This window comes from Puntigrus tetrazona, unplaced genomic scaffold (assembly GCF_018831695.1).
Source record: "Puntigrus tetrazona isolate hp1 unplaced genomic scaffold, ASM1883169v1 S000000647, whole genome shotgun sequence".
Taxonomy (NCBI): Eukaryota; Metazoa; Chordata; class Actinopteri; order Cypriniformes; family Cyprinidae; genus Puntigrus; species Puntigrus tetrazona.
Genome location: NW_025048268.1, coordinates 226,313 through 248,814, shown reverse-complemented (window position 1 = coordinate 248,814; position 22,502 = coordinate 226,313). Strand labels below are relative to the sequence as shown.

At 37.6% G+C, this 22,502-nt stretch overlaps 1 protein-coding gene across 1 annotated transcript; it reads left to right on the top strand.

Moving 5' to 3' along the window:
* Positions 1 to 348: 348 nt before the first annotated feature.
* klf12a (Kruppel-like factor 12a) lies at positions 349 to 21,701 on the top strand. Its single transcript, XM_043232728.1, has 6 exons — positions 349 to 529; positions 10,946 to 11,027; positions 13,587 to 14,136; positions 16,839 to 16,977; positions 19,876 to 20,033; positions 20,148 to 21,701. The coding sequence occupies exons 2-6, from the start codon at positions 10,962 to 10,964 to the stop codon at positions 20,339 to 20,341; spliced, it is 1,107 nt and encodes a 368-aa protein (XP_043088663.1). The 5' UTR covers positions 349 to 529; positions 10,946 to 10,961; the 3' UTR covers positions 20,342 to 21,701.
* The last annotated feature ends 801 nt before the right edge of the window (positions 21,702 to 22,502 follow it).

Sequence of the window (22,502 nt, the reverse complement as noted above, 5' to 3'; positions counted from 1 at the left end):
TACAAATAAGAATGTTAAGATATAATTATACAGCTCTAAAAATAATGTGTATCTAATTATTTTGTGATTTTTGAGAATAATTTGATATAGTCCCCATCTCCACCAGAAAGTTAAAATAAACCAACTCTACTGAGACATAAATGCATAGTTCAACACCCACAACATTTTCATAGTCTGGCACCTTCTCTCTCATATGCTCATACAGTACCTACACACACACACACACACACACACACAGTCCGTGTCCTCTCGCCTGGCAGCCCGAGGGTCCACCCCCTCTCTTCATTCAGCCTGGTCATGTGACCCGAGCTCTGTGAGTAGAACAGCACCGTGTGAGCCATCCATTCATTTCCTCCTGAGAAACACACGGCGGAGGAGGGAAGACAGAGAGAGAGAGAGAGAGAGAGAGAGAGAGAAGGGGGTCACATCAGAAAGTGCGACAGAGGAAAACAAGACAGAAAAGAGGGAAACAGAGGGACGCTGTAAGGATTGTGGTTCTTGCTGTCAATTACTGAGGTTAATAAACAAGGTCAGTAATGTCTAATGTTTGTTTGTTCAGTTTATCACTCTGTTAGTTTTCTAAACTACGGACCTGTCAGCTGTCATTTAAAAGCCAGGTAAAATTGTCATTGGAAATAAGAGCTTCTTGAAGTATTTTTATGAAAACTAAAAATAAATGTTGTGCATATTTAAAGTTTCAGCGTTAAGATAACATTCAATTTCAGTACATTAAGTAAGTAACATTTAAAAGCTCAAAATGAATAGTTTCAAGAGTTATAATGAGTATAATAGAAGTATTAGAATGTTTGGCAGTTCTTAATAACTTTCATTGCGGTCGACTTATTTATTTTGTTCGAATGTATTATTTATCTTTTTATACAGTGTGTTTACATTAGTGCGGTCTTTACTGCACGTTATCTCTTCCTGTTTGTTTTTCGTGTCGTATAAAGACTAATTTCAGGTATATAAATAGTTCCCTATACATTTATAAATGTTACATAAATGCTGTACAATGGGTTTGTTTTTCTTATGGGTACTTATGAAAGACTCCAGGATTGCATTTACTTCCTTTTTCTTGCTCTCTCTCTCTCTGTCTGCCTGTCTGTTTTATAGTTCTGTAGGAACTGCTAAATCATTTGATACAACGGCACACGATAAACATAGATGCAAGAATTGCACAAAAGAACAGTAGCTTTGTTGTAGGCCAGCAAGGAACTAGAGTTGTTGCATCTGTTGGTTTGATTTGGCATGGATGATTTTCTCTCTCTCCATCTGCCAGTGGTTTCCCTCTCAAGTATGCGACATGGTACTCCTAGCCAAGTCAATCAGGCCTTCAAAGCTCTGAAAAATAATTAGATATCATTCAAAGAAACCACAGTACTATTAGAGTTAAACGCGATTTAAGTAGCTATAAATATACAGCATCCTCTACACCGCAGAACAGAAACCGCACCTGAGAGTTCCTCCCGAGTGCTGATCAGTGTCTGTCACGTCTGCACCGGATGAGCTTTGTGAGTTGCACGGTGAGGAAGTTAGGGGGTCAATGGGTCTCGTGTTTTTAGAAGCATTTCTTCACCTGAAAAGTCAATAAAATAAGCTAACTTTCCTTTAGCCGTGGTCATGTGGTGCTTGAATGACCTGGTGAGGCAGCTGGAGCTCTGCAGGTTGACCTCTGGGTGCTTGTTGTTGTAGATGGTCTTTAGCAACAAAAAGTGGGCGCTCGCGAAAGCTGCTAAAGGGTGAATGTGTGGGCTTCGTGCAAACAAGGTCCGAATCAATAGTTTGAGGGGGTGTGAATCAGGTGTGGACAGAGTTGTGTGTTGCAAGTTTTTAGAATCCCTTTAATGCACTGGCTGTCGATCCAGGGTGTTTCCGTCTACTGTCAGACTCACTGATATAGGCTCCAGAATCCCCACAGCCCTAAACTGATTGATGTTCGAATTTTATTTTTAAAATTGTTTTTGGTGGTAGGTGTCTATGCGAAAAGTGTCAACACTTGTTATGTTTATTCAGATATGATGAACTGTTAATCTTGGTATGACTAAAGTTTCAGTAGTCAATGCAATTGTGAAGTTTTATGATCTTTTGGTTTCAATTTCAAAAACACAGCAAACCTACTGCAAAACGAAATCTTTATGCGAAAAAATAAAGTCTAATTAAATATAAAAAAACAATAATAAACAAAGTGTAAAAATAGTAAACAATGTTTTGCAGTTTTTCAGGTTGTTTTTAAAAAATAAATAAATGGTGTAATGTAAATAGTTCTGATGTTTTCTCAATTGAAGTGTAAATTACTTACTATGTAAATGCATATATTTATTATAGTAAATTATTTATTTACTATGTTAACAATAAACCTGAACTGACCTTTGATGAACAAAAAATTAATAAACATACGGATACAATTTCTAAATTTCAATTTCTAAAAGTTAGAAAAAATATGCAATGTAAACATAGTTCAGATTCAGAGACTTTATTATTCGCTAATGATGAAGTAAACAACTTCCCTTTAGTTAAATGAATAAATAGTGTAATGTTTTGATGCTTTTGAAGCATGCATTATTTGGTAAATAGTATTATTATGTAAATAGCAATAAAACATTAACTGACCTTTGATAAACCGACAAACAAATAAAGAAAGAAAGAAGAATCACATGCATTGTGTATTGTAAACATATTTTTTCCCACCAAAGTGTTTATTTTAATTTATGCTCTGTAAATAGCAATACATTATGCTTCTCAGTATTGTTTTGATCAAGAAAATAACAGCTGTCTTTACCCCTAAAGATTGCATGTTATTATGACATTAAAAGGAACATAAAAGTGCATTTTGAAAGGGTATTTTCCCCAAAACCCTTTTTTTATTATTTTTGGGTTTTTTTGAATAGTGCAATATAGAGTATATGCAGCAGAAGGTCAGTGGAAGTACATTAGTACTCTGCAATGTGTTCAGATATGACATTTTAAAAGATATCCCATTATTGTAACTCTTTAACAGTCACTAACTATGTTTACATTTATAACTCAACCCAAATAAGGCAAGCTGTTTAACCAAGATGTACGTTGTCCATTCGCTTGCACAGAGATAAAACTCAAATGGTGTCCAACTGAATACTCAATGAAATCAATACAACAAAAACATTGGTATTGTTGAATGTTTACTTTTAGATGGCTACTCCGTACAGTAGGCTAGTCTAGTCCTGAATGCCAAAAATGTTAATAGAAATGTAACTTGAAGTATTCAAAAATAAGCTCAATCTTGCTTTCAAACTGATTTTCTGTAAACTGCACCTCTTCTTGGCATAGAAACCCAGACGCTTGCATGCAGCCATGCACTTACACACACCTACACACATGTGCACCCAGAACAGAAATCAGAGGAACTAAATCTCCTTTGTGAGTCACCAACCTACAAAGAGTGAAGTGGCAGGGAGGTTCCTGTACAGTACGGGAAACAGCAGACCTCCCTAGTGACCGCCTGGCCCATTAAACTGAGCTCTGCAAAAGGGCTACAGCCAGAGCCTGTAGCGGATGCACTTCCTGTGAACACTTTGACTAAACTTTGACCTCTGACCCCACGGCCGCTCCTGGTGGGGCCTGACCTCCAAACGCAAGAGGAAGAGGGAGAGAGTTTCATGTGGGATCTGTTCCTGGTTAGGAATCTGTCAAAGCCAGACAATTGTCTTCAACCCCGCTGCCGCTGTCAGGCATTATTGAAAGAGCTAAACGCAGTTCTTCTTTGGTTTTCACCTGCAGTTGTTCGTCCTTGTTCACTTTCTCCACTTTTCTTTAAATGCAGCTGTGAGTTTTCCAGCCTCACCGAGGGCAGAGAAGGAAAAACAATTCTTACCCAGCCCTATGTGAGCATGCACTGCTGGAAAACAAACACAGCTGCCTTGCTCATTACGAGCAGGGGCATCATAACACTCAGGGAAGAGGGCTAATATCGTTCAAGGGGGTTAAAAGCGTATGCCTTTTGAGTATCCGAAAAGAGAAATGTGTGTTCGGTGGTCGCGATCTGTTTTGGAAGGGCTGCGTAATCTCTAGCGATCGATCACATCCCTTCCTGTCCTCCTTTCCTTCTGCTTCCCTCCTTTCTTCGCTGCTTTTCTGTAAGTTTGTTCTTTGTATGATGTTCAGTCACTGGGTGGTTAGCGGTCACGCTAGTTAGCATGCTTGGTTACTGGCACTCACGCTGCGCTTTAGGGGCTGAATCTTTTTTGGCACTGCTCTAGAAGAGGCTCAGGCTTTCCCACAATGCTCAGGACAGCTGGGGAGGGCTATCGCTGCCCCCTGAGTCTGCACAGCCTAATGGGAATGCGGGCAGATCTCTTCCAGCTGTGAAACAGGCAAGACATTCAAACACCTTGGTGGGTGGTTATTTGGACTGAGCGACATATTGAATATTCAGAATATATTTGTAATGCTTTTCTGGTGATGTAAAATAAATCAGTATTGTAAATATTGTGATTTTTAATGTGTTTCATTTGGATATAATTTAAAAGTGTGCCCTGATGGCAATTTCATGGCATTTCCTCATATCATATCTTAAATAGTGTGTAAGTCTGTTTCACTATTCAAAAATGTACACACATGATTTTTATTCAGTAAAATATTTGGTAACATTTATAAGGGAAAACTCTCACTGTAAACTAGATGTTTATTAGCATTCATATTATTATTATTATCCCTAATCCTCCCCAAGCCTAAACTTAACAGCTACCTTACTAAATAATAATAATTGGACCTTAAAATATTTTTTTTGAAAATGTTTGTAAATGTTAGACATGTAACATTTCATTGCTTCTCTGTTCATGTACTGTGGTCCTATAAAAAAAAGCGACAAACAAAAGTGCTTAATCTAAACGTAAACCATTAAAATTGAAATGTAGCAGTTAAAATGCATTACTCTTTATTACTATATATTTTTAAATATTGTGAAATAATAAATGTTCTTTAAACATAAAAGAACATGCATAATAATATTTTAAAGCAGTTCATACTTCTTTTGAATATGAATTTTAATTTGCAAATTTAATTGAGCTTCACAGCAAATATATGAATATAACTACTGTGTATAGTTAGCTGTACTTTCCAGCCACATTGTCTGTGTGTTTGGCTATAATCAAAAACACAGACAATGTGTGTCTTCTCAAAACAATTGAGAATCTCATTAATTCCTTTCTGTACCAACTGTACACTTCACCATTTTGAAAGCAATCAGAGGTGTGAAGGCAGCAAGCAAGCAAAGTGCAAAATAGACTGCTATGCACAATAATCTCTAGGTTTAACTACAGTTGTGCTCAATAAATATGAGTTAGATCAGACCACATCCAAAATGTGTCTCTTAGAGACTATCCCTGAGTGGAACCAGAAAGCAAGTCTACACAGCCACTGTAGTTACTGCAGTCAACTGACCTGAATTTGGGAACATTACAAAGATTATATGATGGTTGCCCCTATGTATTCATAGTGAAGGAGCACATTTTTTCTTAAACTCTTCACTGTCGACGCCATGCATTGCACAATATTGCCTAATAACACGGCCTTCAAATATTGCGCAACCTGGTGTGTGCCAGACCTCTGATAATAAACAGTTTGACGGCATGCGGTTCAACAGTTCAAGTCAAATTACACACATCTGTCTCACCCTGTCCAGCGGAACACTAGAGAGAGAGCTTCAGATGTTTCTGGCCCGCTGTCTTCATGGAAGAGAGCACACCAAACCAGTCCAAGCTGTGACCAAGAGGCCATTTGTCATCTTTTTTGGCCTGATCTGAGAACAGGATTGTTTAGCAAGGTCTTGATCTTCATCATTGTAAAACTGATCTCCAGTCTGAACTAGTACGTGTCTTACAGCATGCTGTGCGGTGTCAGAAAGAAGCAGATGAAGAAGAAATTACAGACAGGAAGACGGCAGAAAAAAAAACGTAGACTGCATTTTAAGGTTTAGTTGAGTTGTTTGCAAAACAGGAAAAACAGTTTCTCACACTTTCACTTTGGGCACTTTCATCGAGTTGATCTTCTGCAAGGTGGAAAAGACACTTGTTTGATTAAAATTGTTTTCTGCATACATAATAGATAGCCATAGACATTTGACAGACTTTCCACTCACAGACACAAAGACTCAACCCTCTGTCACCTGTATGGCAAGAGGCAAGTAGGTCCCACATGAGGTCAGTAAATACTAACCTATGCGCTCCTCACACTGACAGATTTAAACGGAGGGCTTCCAGACTCCTCTCAAATCAATAACAGATGTGTAAGTAAGCGTGTTCACCTCTAGTTCTCTCGGAAGGCGAGTGGAAAATGCAGAAGCCTGATTTCTGAAGTAAATTTGAAGAATCTGCAGGAGATGTTATGTAGTGTTTATTTACTTTAAAGACCGTGAGGAGCAGATGAATCTTGACACAAAGCATTGATTGTGAGGCTGTGAGAGAAGGCCGTTTCATCCATGAAGAGCATTCAAGGATTTCATACATCAACATCTTGCCTGGAATGTTTATTATTATAGCCATAATGCCAAAATCTCTTTACAGCTATTGATGATAGATCACCACTAGATGTGTGAAATGGGCCGCCATTTCAGTCAGTCGGTTTAAATCCATGACTGTGGTTTAAATCCATCCAGTGGTTTTAGATTAAACCAAACTTTTTTTTCTTCTTCTTAGAATTTGGTAACATTATTAGCTTTTAACAAATTGGCATCTCTCTTAGTGCATAGATTGTCAGCATCCTACTCGCAAATGTTTGGGCTTTACCATAATTATATAGATTAAGAAAATCCAATTTAGAATTGCTTTTTAATAAACATTGCTCTGGAATACTTTATTTTGACACTTTCATGTCTCTTGTATCATACTGTAAAAATATTCTAGCATTTTTATGTCTCAGTTAATAACTGTAGTAAACATGACCTCAGAGGTCGTCGTTTTATGTATTTATTGTCCTTAGCTGAATGCTTTAAGATAATTAATAGGTGTGCTTTTATAAATAAAATAAAATAAAATTACTATTTTGTGTTGAAATATTTAACTATGTGGCTGTGTAAAGAACAGGATGATGTTTTTGAACAAATTGGTTGAGTGAATAATTCAGTAACTCACTCATAAAGACTATTTCCTTATTAATTCCTGAAAGAATCAGTATTGTTGAACAAATAGATTCTTAAGTCTGTCTCTTTCTCCTGGAGTCCACAGTTACCACAGTTTGAGAACCACTGATTTAGTAGATATCCTCAATAACGAGACACTAATAGGAACAAAAAGAGACCGCTCTAACAGGAACCAAGAATGAGAAAACATTATTTATGAGCCTATTTAGTGGAATGACATGTTCAGATGAAACTGTTCAGAGATCTGCTGAACAAGGAGAGTCCGTTCAGAAGACTGGAATGTTTACATTAGTGGCCACAATGGTTCCTGGCATTGTTCTACAGCAAAGGTCTGGCCAATCAATTTTTTAAGCGTTGCTGTGTATTCACAGTTAATTCAAATAGTGTAACAGCACACCTCTCCCCAGCAATTCCTCACACACAGTCTTCTCCTCTCTTTCACTTTTTCTCTCTTGGAGGTTTGACAATGTCCTGGCTCTATCCGACAGGAGTTGTCCTGCCAAGGAAAATGAGCTCTGTTGAAATGGAAAGTCTGAAGTCACTCAGGGCTTTTTGGCAAAAGACAATTACGCAAAGCAGGAGAATCTAGAAGAAGTCTGCATCCTGGGGATGAATCCAGAGCAGCGTCTTTGGTTCTGCTCAATTTTTCAGCACATAGTTACTGAGATCAATTTAAAAAGGAGGTCTGATCTTGGAGCTGCATCCCAGGGTTTTGTGAGTTAATATGCAGATGTGTCTGTTATCTAACCAGGGGAGGAAGGAGAAAAGGGAAGAGTGGAGATGAGGGAGATGTTTGTACTGGAGACACAGTGGGTGAGGCCTGAGCCTGGTTATCAGTAGCATGGCAGTGGGCAGGAAGCAGCTCTGACCTGAGGTCACATTCTGATGAAACTTGCCAACTTCCCAGAAAATATGTTGAGTCACTGCTTTCTCTAAATGAGTGAAAACTGTTAGAAAGACCATTTACTTTGTTATAGGCCTCAGGTAATTTGTGTAGAGATTACATCTAATCTTTATTCTTTATTTTTTATAAAAAATTATTTCACAAGAACTGAATTAGTTATGATCTATAGAATACCATAGAATATAGAATAGAATAGAATACAATACAATAAAACATAACATTTAATAATATAATGTTACTAAGCTAATACCTCAGTAGCACACACACAGAGACATTGAAATATTGGATAATATCTAAAAAAGTTCTGATGTTAGCACATTGCTAAGCTAATAGCACAATATCAAACAAAAACACTGGATATTTCAAAACCTAGTGAGCAGTCTTTTTATTATTTCTACAGTTGACTATTTATTTTCAATAGATTTAAATGTTAGCATGTTTCTAAGCTAATAGCCCAAATATTTTAAGACAAATAGTGACAAATATTTCAAAAGATATTGACATAAGCATGTTATTAACACAAAAGTGCCCAGTAGTATGTGATGGATTATACTGGTGGGATGTTAAATCCTATTGGAAAAGTGTCCAAAACATACTACAGAAAGGAATTTTGTAATGGTTTTAATGGAAAAAGTGAATAATTGGTATTTAATATGGATATATTCATATTCATAATGGTATTTTAATTTAAACCATTAGAATTTCTATGATGGTTTCTATTGGGCTTCTATTGTTTTTTGTTTTTTTGATTGTTTGTTTTCTTGTTGGTTAGTTGATCTGACCAGTTAGAACCAGCCTGACCAAAGAAATCAAAGTGTTCAAAACTCCTATAAAACCTGTCTGATAAACTCGATGCTATAAGCAGCTATAAGGCAGCTCACAAAGTCTGGACATCTTAATGTTGCGCTTACCTTTCCTAAGACACTAATGTAAATAGCTAAGAATGACCAAGAAAATCTTCTTTACCAGATATATGTAAAGCCATTCATTAAAAATGTACCTCATCATTCAGACCAAGTCATCAAAACAGGAAATAATACAATACCACAAGGGCCAACCAACCCCAAGCAACAAAACATTTCTAATTGCTTTATTCGGGAACTCACAGATGTTTTAAAGATGTTGTACGAGGTGTTACTGTACATACAGACATGTAAAGTGGGGTGTCCATCATCACCTGAGTGTGGTGGGAAGCAGTGCTTTAAAGTAGAGCTTCTTTGGAAAGAACATTTCTGGGGAAATGAAGTGTCTTCAGCATGGTGCTATTAAAGTGGGTTTGGGCGTTCTCTGTTTTGAAAAACCCAGCAACACATGGACATAGACAGCATTTGGAAGCAGGGATTTTAAGTGGGCACAGCCCTTCAGACCCCACCCGTTTCCTCTGACATCCTGTCTGCCAGGGATTACAGTCATGCACAAACACACACACGCACACACACACATGCACACGCACGCACACGCACGCACACACAAAGAGCGAGACGTAAACTAACCAGGTCAACAGAAGCCAAAACAGTCAGCAGTTTCCAGTCTCTCTAATGAATCTGCAAGCGCTGCAGTAACAGGAAGAAATAAGGTGATTTCCAGATATAATCCACCTCCTCTGTTTATCAGTAGGCTACTGCAGAGTTAGACAGGACTAACCTCATGACCTCCAAAACCCAAGGAAACATTCTTACTTACGCAATACTTCCGAATGCTCTTTATACAAGTTTGTGAGCACAATAGCTGCCTGTGCTTCATTCCTGTAGTTAGTGGTAGCACTTTACAATACTCTTATTCAATATTAACATTATTATTCATCATTAACAACAACTTTTGCCTCAAATAATAGTTACTTAGGTAGTTGTTAAATGTAGGATTTGGACAGTATTATGGATATAGAATAAGTTAATGTAGAATAAGGCATGAATATATGCTTGATTACTAAAAGCAAATGGCTAATATTCTAGTAATATGCATGCTAATAAGCTACTAGTTAAGACACCCTAAAATGAAGTATCACCGTGTTAGTTGTAGTGAATTAGTATTTTTTATTTATTTTTATTTTGCTATTAGCAGAGATTCAGTAACTGCTAGCAGAGGCTGATTCTGTAGTAATGAATCTAACAGCTTGTCCATCTGAATTTTACTAATTTGTGCTAGTGTAAATTTCACACCTTTCATTTCCTGCTGTCTGGAAATTGGAAGCTATTTGTTGACTCTCAGTGCATTGCATTTCACATCTCATTTACTATCGCAAGGTTACACTTCTCAATTTTTTAACACACATGCCAAATCATGAACACACAAAATGTCTAACAGCTGCACTAAAACCAGCTGTACAATGGTTATTGCCTTGCTATGTTCGATTATATTTTAACTAAATATGAAAACATGGGCGATTTCGATGCAAAGTTATGTATCGTGACATTCGTCCTCGTGAAGCAGCCCAACTAATGTCTTGCCAGATGTCACGATTCAGGATTGCTGCTTTAAAAGAATCTAAAGCAAGAATATTTGGCAATGTTTGAGTGAGTTGTTTTCAGGCTGCTGTGTTCACAGTTGAAGAAGTAAACAGAAAATGATAAATAACAACTGATAGATCGATTTTTCAAAAGTCAAGGCATCTGTTCCGATCTTGAGAGACATTGTAAAATACCTCAAGTAATACTAATAGTAAACACTTCTCAGAATGATATATTAATGCTTATTAAAGCGTCTGGCACGCTCTCTCACATATGTTTATTGTTATCCTCACACGGTCTATCTATTGAACTGTCACTAAGCACAGCTCCTATATGATCTGTGAGACAAATCCTAGGCTGAGCGTGTCATCACGGTTATACCGAAACATATTTGATTTCTCTGTTTCTTACAACAACACGGTGTGATTGAACACTTGAGCTTATTGAAGCCTAACATTGCTTCTCTGCTGTTTCTCACAGGAACAGTGCTATCAGGATGTTGATGCTGGATGGGATGCCAGCCCTGCCAGTCAAAATCGATCCTGCAGAGTCACAGAGACGGGTAAGCGGTCAAAACTCAACACTTTGTTTTTAAGGTCCAATTCTCTAATCTAACTACAACTTTTGCCTCATCAATTCCTAATTGCTCCTCATTGATTGTGAGGTAGTTGTTAAATTTAGGTGTTGGGCAGGATTAGGGATGCAGAATATGTGCTTTATCAAAATTGAGGACCTGAAAGGAAAATGTTATAGTTAATAAAAAATATTAATACAAGTAAAAAAATATAAATAACACATACAAAGCCCATGGAGACTATAGATATTTTCCAACAACATTAATTTCAGCAATTATTCTCATTACAAAAAGACTAAGTTTTACTTTATTTAAACATTAAGAAAAAAAATAAACATTATAGTTTAACAGTGGTATAACAATACTACGATGAACTCCTTTTTATATTATAGTTTGATAAATTTGAGCAGAGAGAGACTGACAGAGAAAGATTATAGTATGTTAATGTATAATTTATACAAATATAAGCCTTAAGCCCTAAGCCTTTTGATTAATATTTTTGATCAACTTCAAATGTGTACTACTGTATATATATATATATATATATATATATATATATATATATATATATATATATATATATATATATATATATATATATATAGTTTACAGAACAATCCGTGACTGACAAAATCCAGAGGAACTGTGGAAACGTCAATGTGCTGTGAAAAGAAGATCAAAAATAATGTAATAAATAGATCATCCTTTAAATATAGAGCAAACAAATAGAGCATCCTTTACCTTTAAAGCGTTTTTTTCCCTTGATGCACTTGTGTGTAGTTTTTCAGGTGTCTTTGCAGGTTTTTTGAAACACCTTGGAGATGTTGCCACAGTTCTGAATGAATGAATGTTTGGAAATGTAAAACTATATTTCCCACTGGCGCAATGCAGCAAAATATCTAAAATGCTAAATGCTAAAATGCTAAAAACACTAGTGTTCAAATGTAATATAATGTAATATTTTAATATAATATTATCATTTTTTGTAATATCAGGACACTTTTCTTAGGAAATCAGGACGTTTTCAGGAATTCACTACAAAGTGACTGTGCTTCACTGTGCTATCTTCAGTGTACTTTTCACTGCTTGTCTTGAAGTTTAGTTTAAGGTGTCCCGTGATTGGATACGTCTTCAGGATGCATGCCAGCATTTCGGGCTTGACCAAATAAACATAAACACGTGCTTCCCCCTCTCCCCGATGTCATAAAAGCTCTCTTTCCATTTTCATGCACAGCAAAACCCACACACATAATATTTTGCACCCTGTTTTAGCCGTTTTAACGGTTGTCGTGTCGTTGATCTGGTCGAGTGCAGGATGTGCGTGGGCCACGCAGTTCAGCTTTGAAGTGTGTTAAATCAACAGGCCGCGCAGTCGCTGAAACGTGCTTCTTGTTTGAGTGGGCTCAACGCCAAGACCCTTTTCTTGGAAATGCATTTCTCCCCCCTATTAAAGCCGTCCTCACCAGAAGCTCTTCGGATTCGGAAAATTAGCCATAATGACTGGTAGCCCCCCGTACGAGGGGTTGGATGTGGGCCGCGCAGGAGGGGAGGGATAGGAAGGTGGGAAAGGTGAAGCACGAGTCGGGAGAAAGAGAAACGGGGGGAAGAGATGAAGTTTCAAAACATGTTCCATTTCGGCTGAACAGCCTCCAAGTCAACCACAGTAAAAAACAGAAGGGAAATTTTTGGGCTAGAAATAATGCTGCCAGCAGACCACTTTTTGTCCATGCTTTCATTGAGTCTGAGTGAGTGCTTCTGACATCTTTGACTGGAATGTTTTGTCGATTTACTGATGTTAATTTAGGATAACAGCTGAGTCAGTAAATGTCTGAAAGACTGCTTTTTCTACACTTTTTCGCTGCACCTTTTGTGATGTGTTTTTCCTCCCGTATAATAAACAAGCTCTCTCAGTAGTACTCAATACTGTCGCGGTCCTTCATCCCTCCGGTTTTCATTTCAGCCTCCTGCAATAGGCAATAATGGATTATTTCACTCAGAATCTCTCCTTAACCATCATTAAAAGCATGCATTAAGAATAATCCTTTCTTCTATTCAGTAATGGACCTGGTCATAAGTGACATTTACTGCCTTTATTTGATCAAAAACAAGTAAAAAAAAATTGTAATAGTACAATTCATGATTTTTCATCAATTTTTTCGATCTCAAAAACTTTACCATTATTTGCACTTTTGTATTCTTCTAGTTATACCTATTTTAGTTAAAAAAGTAGCATACTTCATAGTTTCAAAATAAGATATACATTTACTATATAGAACAAAACACCTAAAAATGAAAGATCTTTTCTAAACCTGTAAATAATATTATATTTAAAGAATGTCAAAAACTGTCATCACTTTCCATAGTATGGTAAATGATGGTTCATGATAGACATGGTTTATTTTACTATTAAATCTATTTACTATTTTTTTACTATTAAAGCCATAAATACTTAATACAATCTCTTAATAAAATAAGACTGAAATGTTCCTGTGTCAGTGTAAAAGTATTTAACAGTCAACTGATTTCATTTCGTCTCTTTCCTCTCAGTCTCCTGTGATCCATGACTACACTGAGATGGGTGTTCTGGTGTTGAACCGCAGATTTCGGACACCATCAGATGACAGACGATTCCTGTCCGACCCCTTCCAGACGCAAACAGAGCCCGTGGACCTGTCCACCAACAGAGCCAGAACCTCCCCGTCCCTTTCAGCATCCTCATCTTTATCCTCGTCCCCCTCATCATCCTCATCATCAATACGATTTTGTCCACGCTCTCCTCCTTCCAGCAAGTCCTTGTCATCTTCATCACCATCATCATTATCCATGCCTTCGTCGTCCTCCACTTCGGTCATAACCCCCGTTCCTCGTTTGAAGATGTCTCCAGTGGTGGCCTCTCCCCCGTCCAGGAGTCTCAGGGGGCAGTCGTTTTTGCACATACCCCAGCTGATGCCTCCTTGCTCCAGCCCGGTCCACCTCCACCCACGCCGGGTGCCGGTGGTGGTGCAGCCCATGCCTCTGGTCTACCCTGGGGTGGGATCGCTGGGGAGCAGCAGACTCATGATGCCTCTGCTGGAGGAAAGCAGGATGCATAGGAAAGGTGAGACAGAAGCTTGGTTGACTTAGTGACCTCATGACAGATAAATGACTGACAGCCCAAACAGCCAATGAAATTGCTGCCCTGATAAGCCTTGTTGCCATTTTGTCCAATAAACTTATATACAAACCACTTTTTTTTCAAATTTCCAACATTATGGTAAAAGGGTGTTGTTACGGTACATGCCATTCAATAGGTATTGGATCAGGGAATAACTTTTATCTCGCAATTTTGAGATTTTGAAATTGAAAAAAAATGGTCACAATTTATTTTAAGGACCACTTCTCAATATTAACAAACCATTATCTATGACTTTTATGTCAAACTGCTTAGTTAGTAAGGTAGTTAAAATTACTAAAACCAAAATTTCAGTCAAAATGTAAAATGTAAAAAAATAAAAAGTATCCATTACATGGTTTTTCTTATTTTTATGTCAATATTTATAATGTCGACTGTCCAACTTCTTTGATCTTCCCTTGTAATTTCGTTATACTCTGCTAATAGTTTTTGTGTTTCAACATGGCTGATGCAAAAGCTTGTGCTTTCTGTTTTTTGCATTGCAATTAAGGTAATTAATGCCAAAATCGTCAGCTTAGTCAGCAAGCAATCCAACTTGTGACTTCTTGTGTCTTCAAAAAGCACTTAGCACTTAAATAATCACTGTTGTGAGCCATCTTCCTGCAAAGTCTTTCACCCTCTTCGTCTCTCCACTTTCCTCCTTCTTTGTCTGTAGGTGCAAAGCACCGTGTTTTAAAGCCTCTCTAGAGTTTCCGTGTTCTTGGCAGGGTCAGTGACAGAACCCAGAGCCTGGCTGTGTGCTAGACAGACTCAGCTCTTATGAGTGCAGCTCCATTGTGCTCGTCTCTTTATATTCCTGCTGCCACATCAGTGCAGGAAGTAGACGGTATGGCAAAAACTCCACTAAGCTAAACGAGGGCACCTGGGTTTATTAGTGACAAAGCGTAAGGCGGAAACACAATAGAAGCATGTTTAAAGACACTCAAACCCTTTTTTTCTATCTAGGAAAGCTTGCCTATGGGCAACAGAGCTGCTTTAATGGGCTCTACGGCTAGGAAGGCTTTCCATTTATACTTTTACTCTTTTTTCATCCTGTTTTTTCCTCTGGGGGGAGGTGTAGAGAGAGGCTGGAGATGTCCAATGTCATATAACTCTCTCTTATGTCCTGTATTAGTGTGTGTGTTAGAGCTCTTTCTGCTATAGACAGACCAATCAGAGAAGGGCATTTATCTACATCAGAAGCACACAGTGTGTGCAAACAAGCAGGTTGACACACAATTAGGCCTGTGCAGTTCACACTTTGATGATCCAATTTCAGTTCATTAAAAAACATTCAAGATTCACACACAGAGACCAGCCCCCTATCTTGAGGGTCTGTGCCCTTATGCTCTGCAGTCGCTCATGAAGTATCCATGGCAACAAGACGGGACACGGAATGACACGAATACAACAGAGACCTTTGAAATTGCTATTACAACCAAACAAACCAAACCGAACCAATACAAACATGCCCAGCTCACTTATTGCAAGAATAGAGTGAAATATTCTTTTATTAATTTGAGATAGGAATAGAGGAGTTCACTCAAAAAAGTTCTGTGCGGATTGTCAAGAACATAAAATATCTAGTGATTCAAATACAAAACATCAAGACAGCGTTATATACTGTTATAGTATTTATTCGTATTTTGGCTTCTATGTTTTATGTTAATTAATTTTAAGGATTTTTTGTATGAAAGTCAGTGTCCTACAGCGAGTAAAAAAATCAAATAAAAGGTAATTGTGATTTTTGGACCTCACAATTCTGGCTTTTTTTCTCAGAGACATAAACTTGAAATAAATTAAGAACTGCAATATATAAACGCATAATTCTGCAGAACTGCATAGTGTAAACTTGCAGTTGCAAGTCATAAAGTCAGTATTGCATAAAATAACCTTTGAGAAATATTTCAAAATTGTGAGATAAAAAAGTCAATTGTAGATTTTATGTAGATGAAAACCATTTTTAATGTTAGTAGTTTTAACAATACTGATCTCGATTAAAATTATGCTTATATTTTTATCTGTTTATGATCACTCAGTAGAATTGCATGACTACAGATAACTTCATATGCTGTAATGAATGAATTGTATAGAAAAAAAAAGGAAAAACAGAAAAAAATTGTATTACAAAAACAGTATATGGGTTCGGAAGGACGTGAAGGTGAGTAAATGAATGGCTCAACTATTTCTTTAAGGAAACTCTCTGTTGTCCACCAAAACCTTTATTGGAATATTAATCAAAATGTCATTTAGATTACAATCTTAATAGTTTCATTTAATGTGCTATGGCCATCACACAGAAGAGCCATTGTCCACATAACTGAATCATTCCCATGTAATTATAGACATAACTACAGAAATTAACTACGGACATAATTAAATGCAGTTTATATATATATATATATATATATATATATATATAAAATCTGTACAAAGTTAAAGCAGAATCTACACAAAAGTATTTACTGACCAATTGAAATAAAAGTAGTTAATATAAAATAGGTCCCATCAGAGTAAACCATGCAGAGGCTCTGAATCAAGTTTGTTTATTTATTTATTTGGCAGATTGTAGGTTGAAGACTAAGCAGTTATTGTAATCTTTGTCCGTATAGTAGATTGAACTCCACCAACCTTCTGTTTTTATCCAGTCACACACCGAATCGCAGACGGACTGTCTCCTCGGCGATCTTTGAGTGACAGCGAGGATGATGACCTGCCCAACGTGACCTTGGAGAGTGTGAATGAAACAGGATCCACTGCCCTGACTATCGCCCGCGCCGTGCAAGAGTAAAGACACCTTCATCATTAATCTGCAATATTCATAATCCAGTCCTATCTATCATTGTGATGGGTGATGCTAATTCTCAGAGCTCCCTGTGTGCCGTGATATGATATCCAGGGCGACATTTCAAATTTAGAAACCCATTTCAGTCATCTCACATACACAGCTTTTATTAATCAGAACTTACTATTTTATAAAATATATCCTTGCCTCACCATATGATAAACAGATATGCATAAAATAAGATATTTAAGATATAAATAAGAACAATAGTTGAATCCCGCATAGGTATACAATAAAAAAGGACGGATAAAACCAATACAAACATTCGCACAAACATTCCAATAAATAATTTCTGCGAGTCTGTACTTCCTTTGGGATAAAAACAGTGAGGGAAGACAACTTCAAGGAGTCTCCATCGCTTAAATATTCAAAAGTAAACCGATATTTTGGATAATTTTGTTAGTGTTTAGTGAGAGTCTTGTTTAATAAATAAATAAATAAAGAATTACATATGACACATTTACCTGAAGTGCATACTTAAAAGAAAGCAAGTAGGGACAAATGCTATTGGCTAAATGTGTGTGGAATGAAAACGGTGCCAGTATGATTTATAGAAAGTTACAGAGTGAATATTAATGTGAAAGAGAATTATTGTTTATTTGACTTGTGGTTTCTGAAACCAACAAGGATGTGTTCCAGTATCTAGTGTTTATATATGGTATAATGATCATATGCAGTTGTAGTTTAGGGACAGCTTTTTAATTCTGACAAAACCACCCTGGCCTGGGGACATTTCCAGACATTTTGACAGGGGAAAAAACTATTCCTGAATAATTCCACTAATATTTTTTCTTCGTTATTGTATTACTATTTTTATTATGATAATTCGCTGCATACATTCTCAGAAACACGGATAGGAAAGATTTCACTGAAACGGTACCCGTAAAGCGTGAATATTAACACCGTAAAGTATTTATAAATCTACATATAATAGTACCTAGATGACACAAATTAGTACTTTTTTCGAAAAAGTACTGTCCAAGTGACAGCTTTTGTACCTTTTTTTTATGAGCATGTTTATATTTTGACGTGTTCGGCAGATTTAAAGCATATTCAGGTTTTTTTTTTTTTTTTTTTTTTTTGAGTATGGCCTTGTTTAACCAGTCGAGCCTCAGGAACTGATTCGGGTCTCAGAGGGAGTGTGTGCTTCAGGTTGAATGCGTTGTGGACACAGGTGCAGGAGTCGATCCAGGTTTATGCATCCCCTGACCCGTGATCAGCTGAATAATGAACGGACGTCATTCTTACCTTTATTATTACATTGAACTGATAAACCGGTCTCCAGACGGTGATGCTGCCCTGCACGTCACCACCACTGGAAAGCCCCTCTGGTGTTCTCCAGTGGGAAACATACAAACAAAAGACGGAACATAAATGACTGTGCTGAGTTTAGTCTGACGGCAGCTGCTGTTTCCCTCTCTGGTCCCGTCTTGTTGACGATAGTCTCACGTTGATTCTTACTGTAAAACTTAGATGGAGTTCCTGTGACCTCGGACTAAAAAATTGCAAACTGCATATGAGCGCAAAGGCCTGATGGAATGTGGAAAATAGTGACAGCATTTTAAAGAATGTAGATATTGTTTGAAGGAGGAGAAAAGGTCTAGGATGTTTTCTTTCGTTCTTTTCCTCTTTGGGCCCCAAAAGTGATGGAGTGTGCCAAAAGCTACAGGTGCCCCCTGTTGACCCCCCTCCACACACACTCACACACACACACACACACACACACACACTCACACACACACTCCACTCCTGCAACCCAAAAGAAACAGAAAGTGGCTCTGTGGGGGGTGAAAAGGCCTCTTCTGCCACTCAGAAAACATTTCCAGTGAAAAGTAGGCACACATCTAATTTATCCTAACAGGAAGATTGAATTGAAATTCCTGATACCAAACATGTGCAGGCTATTCATTTCCCTAAACAAACATTTGATACTCTTTTTTATCTTTAAATGACAAATAATGTAAATAAGAATGTAAAAGTCTGCAAACTTTTATAAGCCTATACATTTCTGAACCATTAGCGCCACCAAACGGAAGTGAAAAAATAACAGCTTTTGCACGGTTTTCGAAACACGTCCTGTTTGCAAATATTAGGTCTCGTTAGTATATTCAGGACATATTCTAAACATTTTTACTTTAGTAGTAAACAACAATAAGGTCAAAAAGAGCACGCGACCTCTTTTAATATTTAAAAGTGTGTGGAAATATCGCCGCAGATATCCACTCCGGTTATGGCAGAATTTAAGGGAATTAAACTAGTGCTGGTATAAATATAGATGACTGCAGAATGGGGAGGAAAACAAGAAATAATTTAGCATGACTTCATAATGTTGTCTGATGTCGTCCATTGATTGTTCTATTAGAGTAGCTCCCTCAAGTGGCCATTTAAAGTAAATAAGAAACATTTCTTTTTTTCTGATTTGTTTTACATGTGAAATTATTCACACACATTTCCAGTTTCGTAATACCAGTAAACTGTTGACCTGTGGGGACATTTATTAGGTCCTTTTGAGGAAAAAAATCCTATAAATCATACAGAATGAAGCGCTTTGAAAATATAAATATGCAGGCAATTTTGTGTGAGGGGTAGTTCTAGGATAAGGAGATATCAAATACAGTTTGTACAAACCATTATGCCCATGGAATGTCCCCATAAAGACTGGAATACCAGTGTGTGTGTGTGTGTGTGTGTGTGTGTGTGTGTGTGTGTGTGTGTGTGATGGTAATGATGTTAAGAGCTCAGGTGTGTGTGTGTGTGTGTGTGTGTGTTGCACTGTCACACTAAACAAAACTGTCTTCATGATGTGTTTAATTGCTTCTGATCGTGCGCTGTCGTTGCAGTTCTCTGCTGCCGTTCAGCATCGAGAGCCTGCGGAGGCCCAGGCCTTCAGAGTCACCCGACTCAAAGAGGAGACGTATTCACCGCTGTGAGTTTGAGGGATGCAATAAAGTTTACACCAAGAGCTCTCACCTTAAAGCCCACAGACGCACACACACGGGTGAGCCACCCCGCATTTACAGCGGGTCAAGTTTTCATGAAAATGCTCTCTTCCTGTCACATATTTCACTGAATGATTTTTTTTCTGGACATGTTTTCTCTCTCTCTCTCTCAGGTGAGAAGCCATACAAGTGTACGTGGGATAACTGCACATGGAAGTTCGCTCGCTCTGACGAGCTGACGCGACATTTCCGTAAACACACCGGGGTCAAACCGTTCAAATGCAGCGACTGTGACCGCAGCTTCTCTCGCTCGGACCACCTCGCCCTGCACCGCCGCAGACATGCCCCGCAGACATGCATAGTGTGAACAAGACGTTTGATGGACAATAGAAGCAGACAGAGCAGGTCTCTATCTGCCAGTGTCGCGTGCAGAAGGTCTGGTATTACTCCTCGCACAACAAGGAGATGAAAGACATGGGGATTTGACAGGAATGAGAGACCATGTTGAAGATGAGGTCCATGTATTGAGTTTCATCTACATTTATATACATTTCCCTCATATGGTTTATCTTCTGCACTTTTATGTGAGGTTTATTCATAAAGGTGGGAGCCACAGAGTCTTATGCTAACTATGAAAAGCCATGTGCAGTTAAAGGTGCTGATGCGATTTTTTACACAGAAATAGTATAGAATTAGCAAGAAACTATTTTCAGAAAACATAAATCAAAATTGTGACTTTTGGCCGAAAGGGGGCGTGGCCCGATTGGAGGGGGTGTGGCCAAGTTGCACGTTTGTTTTGTTCTAATATGAGATCTGATAGGCTATCATCTAGTGGTTGAAAATCGTATATAGCACCTTTAAATGTATTTGATTCAACAAACCTTCAGGTTTCCTTCAGGTTTACTCATGGAAGCCTTTTAGAACTGCATATCACAATATTTACAAATCATTTTGCAATACTTATTTTTGTCTAAAAAGCATCGCAGAGGAGCCTAAATCTGTTCAGTGAGGGCTTTGGTTATGCAATTAGCAAATAAAAGTCACTTTGTGAAGAAAAAAAAAATAATTTACTATTTGCAGGGTAAAAAATGGCATGGCTGTCATTGTGTAGGAAAAAGACATGCACACACATGCACACACAAGAAAAACATGACATTACGTGACGTTATCACAATTCACATTCTAGCTTCAAATTCTGCATGGGCTCCAGTTATCACTTTATTATGAATCTGAAATTGTTGTTTTATATATATATATATATAACTGAATGTGAGGAGACAACCGTACCATTGATGTAGTGTTCTGTCCTCTCAGGACATTATCTCGCACCGTTTTAAATTTTCCTTGCATCATTTGTGCACAAAACTAGTGTAGCAGATGTCTGTATATTTTATAGTCTCTACCATGTGGTATATAATTTTTGTTTGTTTGTATTGTATGTCATATATTTGTTCTGTATTCCGAGATTTGCACCCTTCTGTCCATAAATATGTGATGCCAAAAGTATTTTACGGGGAACCCAGTGACTAAAAATCATGAGTGTAAATGATCGTCAAATGGGCATTCCTTTTTATTTTTAATTTTTTTTTTCTCTTCTACAATGATGTATCTGTAAATGATGTTATGGTAAACATTTCAGTTTTATATGGATTTAACTGTGAATTTATACATAAATACAGTATATGTTAGAAACAAGGCATGAATAAAAGCACAGATTTGTATGTACAGAAAAGACTTGTGTCACTTAAAGATCACAAAGAGATTAAGTAAGCTTATCCTTACTATGCCGAACAGAATAAAAGGCACAAAAGTGAAATGGTATAATATGTATTTTAAACTTTAGGTTTACTCACCCTCAAGTATTGTAGCATATATCTTCAGAGGTAGGTAAGGATTTATTCATTGTAACAGATCAAACAGAGCACGGATTTATTCATTTATAAATCTGGTGTACTGGAACTCAAACTAGACTATTCTACACAGCAAAACACATATATCTTCATTGACAGACACTTAATAGGCCTACATAAAATGCTAATATTTAATTATTCTAATATAGCAAATAGATGTTTTGATAATATGTATTTTAAACATTTAGGTTTACTCACCCTCAAGTAGTTCCAGATATATATATATATATATATATATATATATATATATATATATATATATATATATATCATATATATATATATCTATAGCTCCGCCTATATATATATATATATATATAAATAAAAGGGGGATCTGTGTCCCCGCTGCCGCTGGGAAAGTGAAGGTTGAGGCCGTGTTCCAGGGGGAAGGGTCCAGGTAAGGGGGCGGAGTCCGGCGTCGCACTCGCCCCTTTTTCTGGCCGCGGTCGGGGCGGCGTGCACTCCGCCCTTTTTCTGGCCCGGCGCGAAATGGGCGGCGGCTTCTTCGCGGCGTCTCGCGTTTCTTTGCGCCCGGCGGCACCTCCGACCGCTGCTTTGCTCGCTGACTGTGCTCGCGCCTGGACGGCGGCGGGTGAGGTCCATCACGCACCCTTCCTG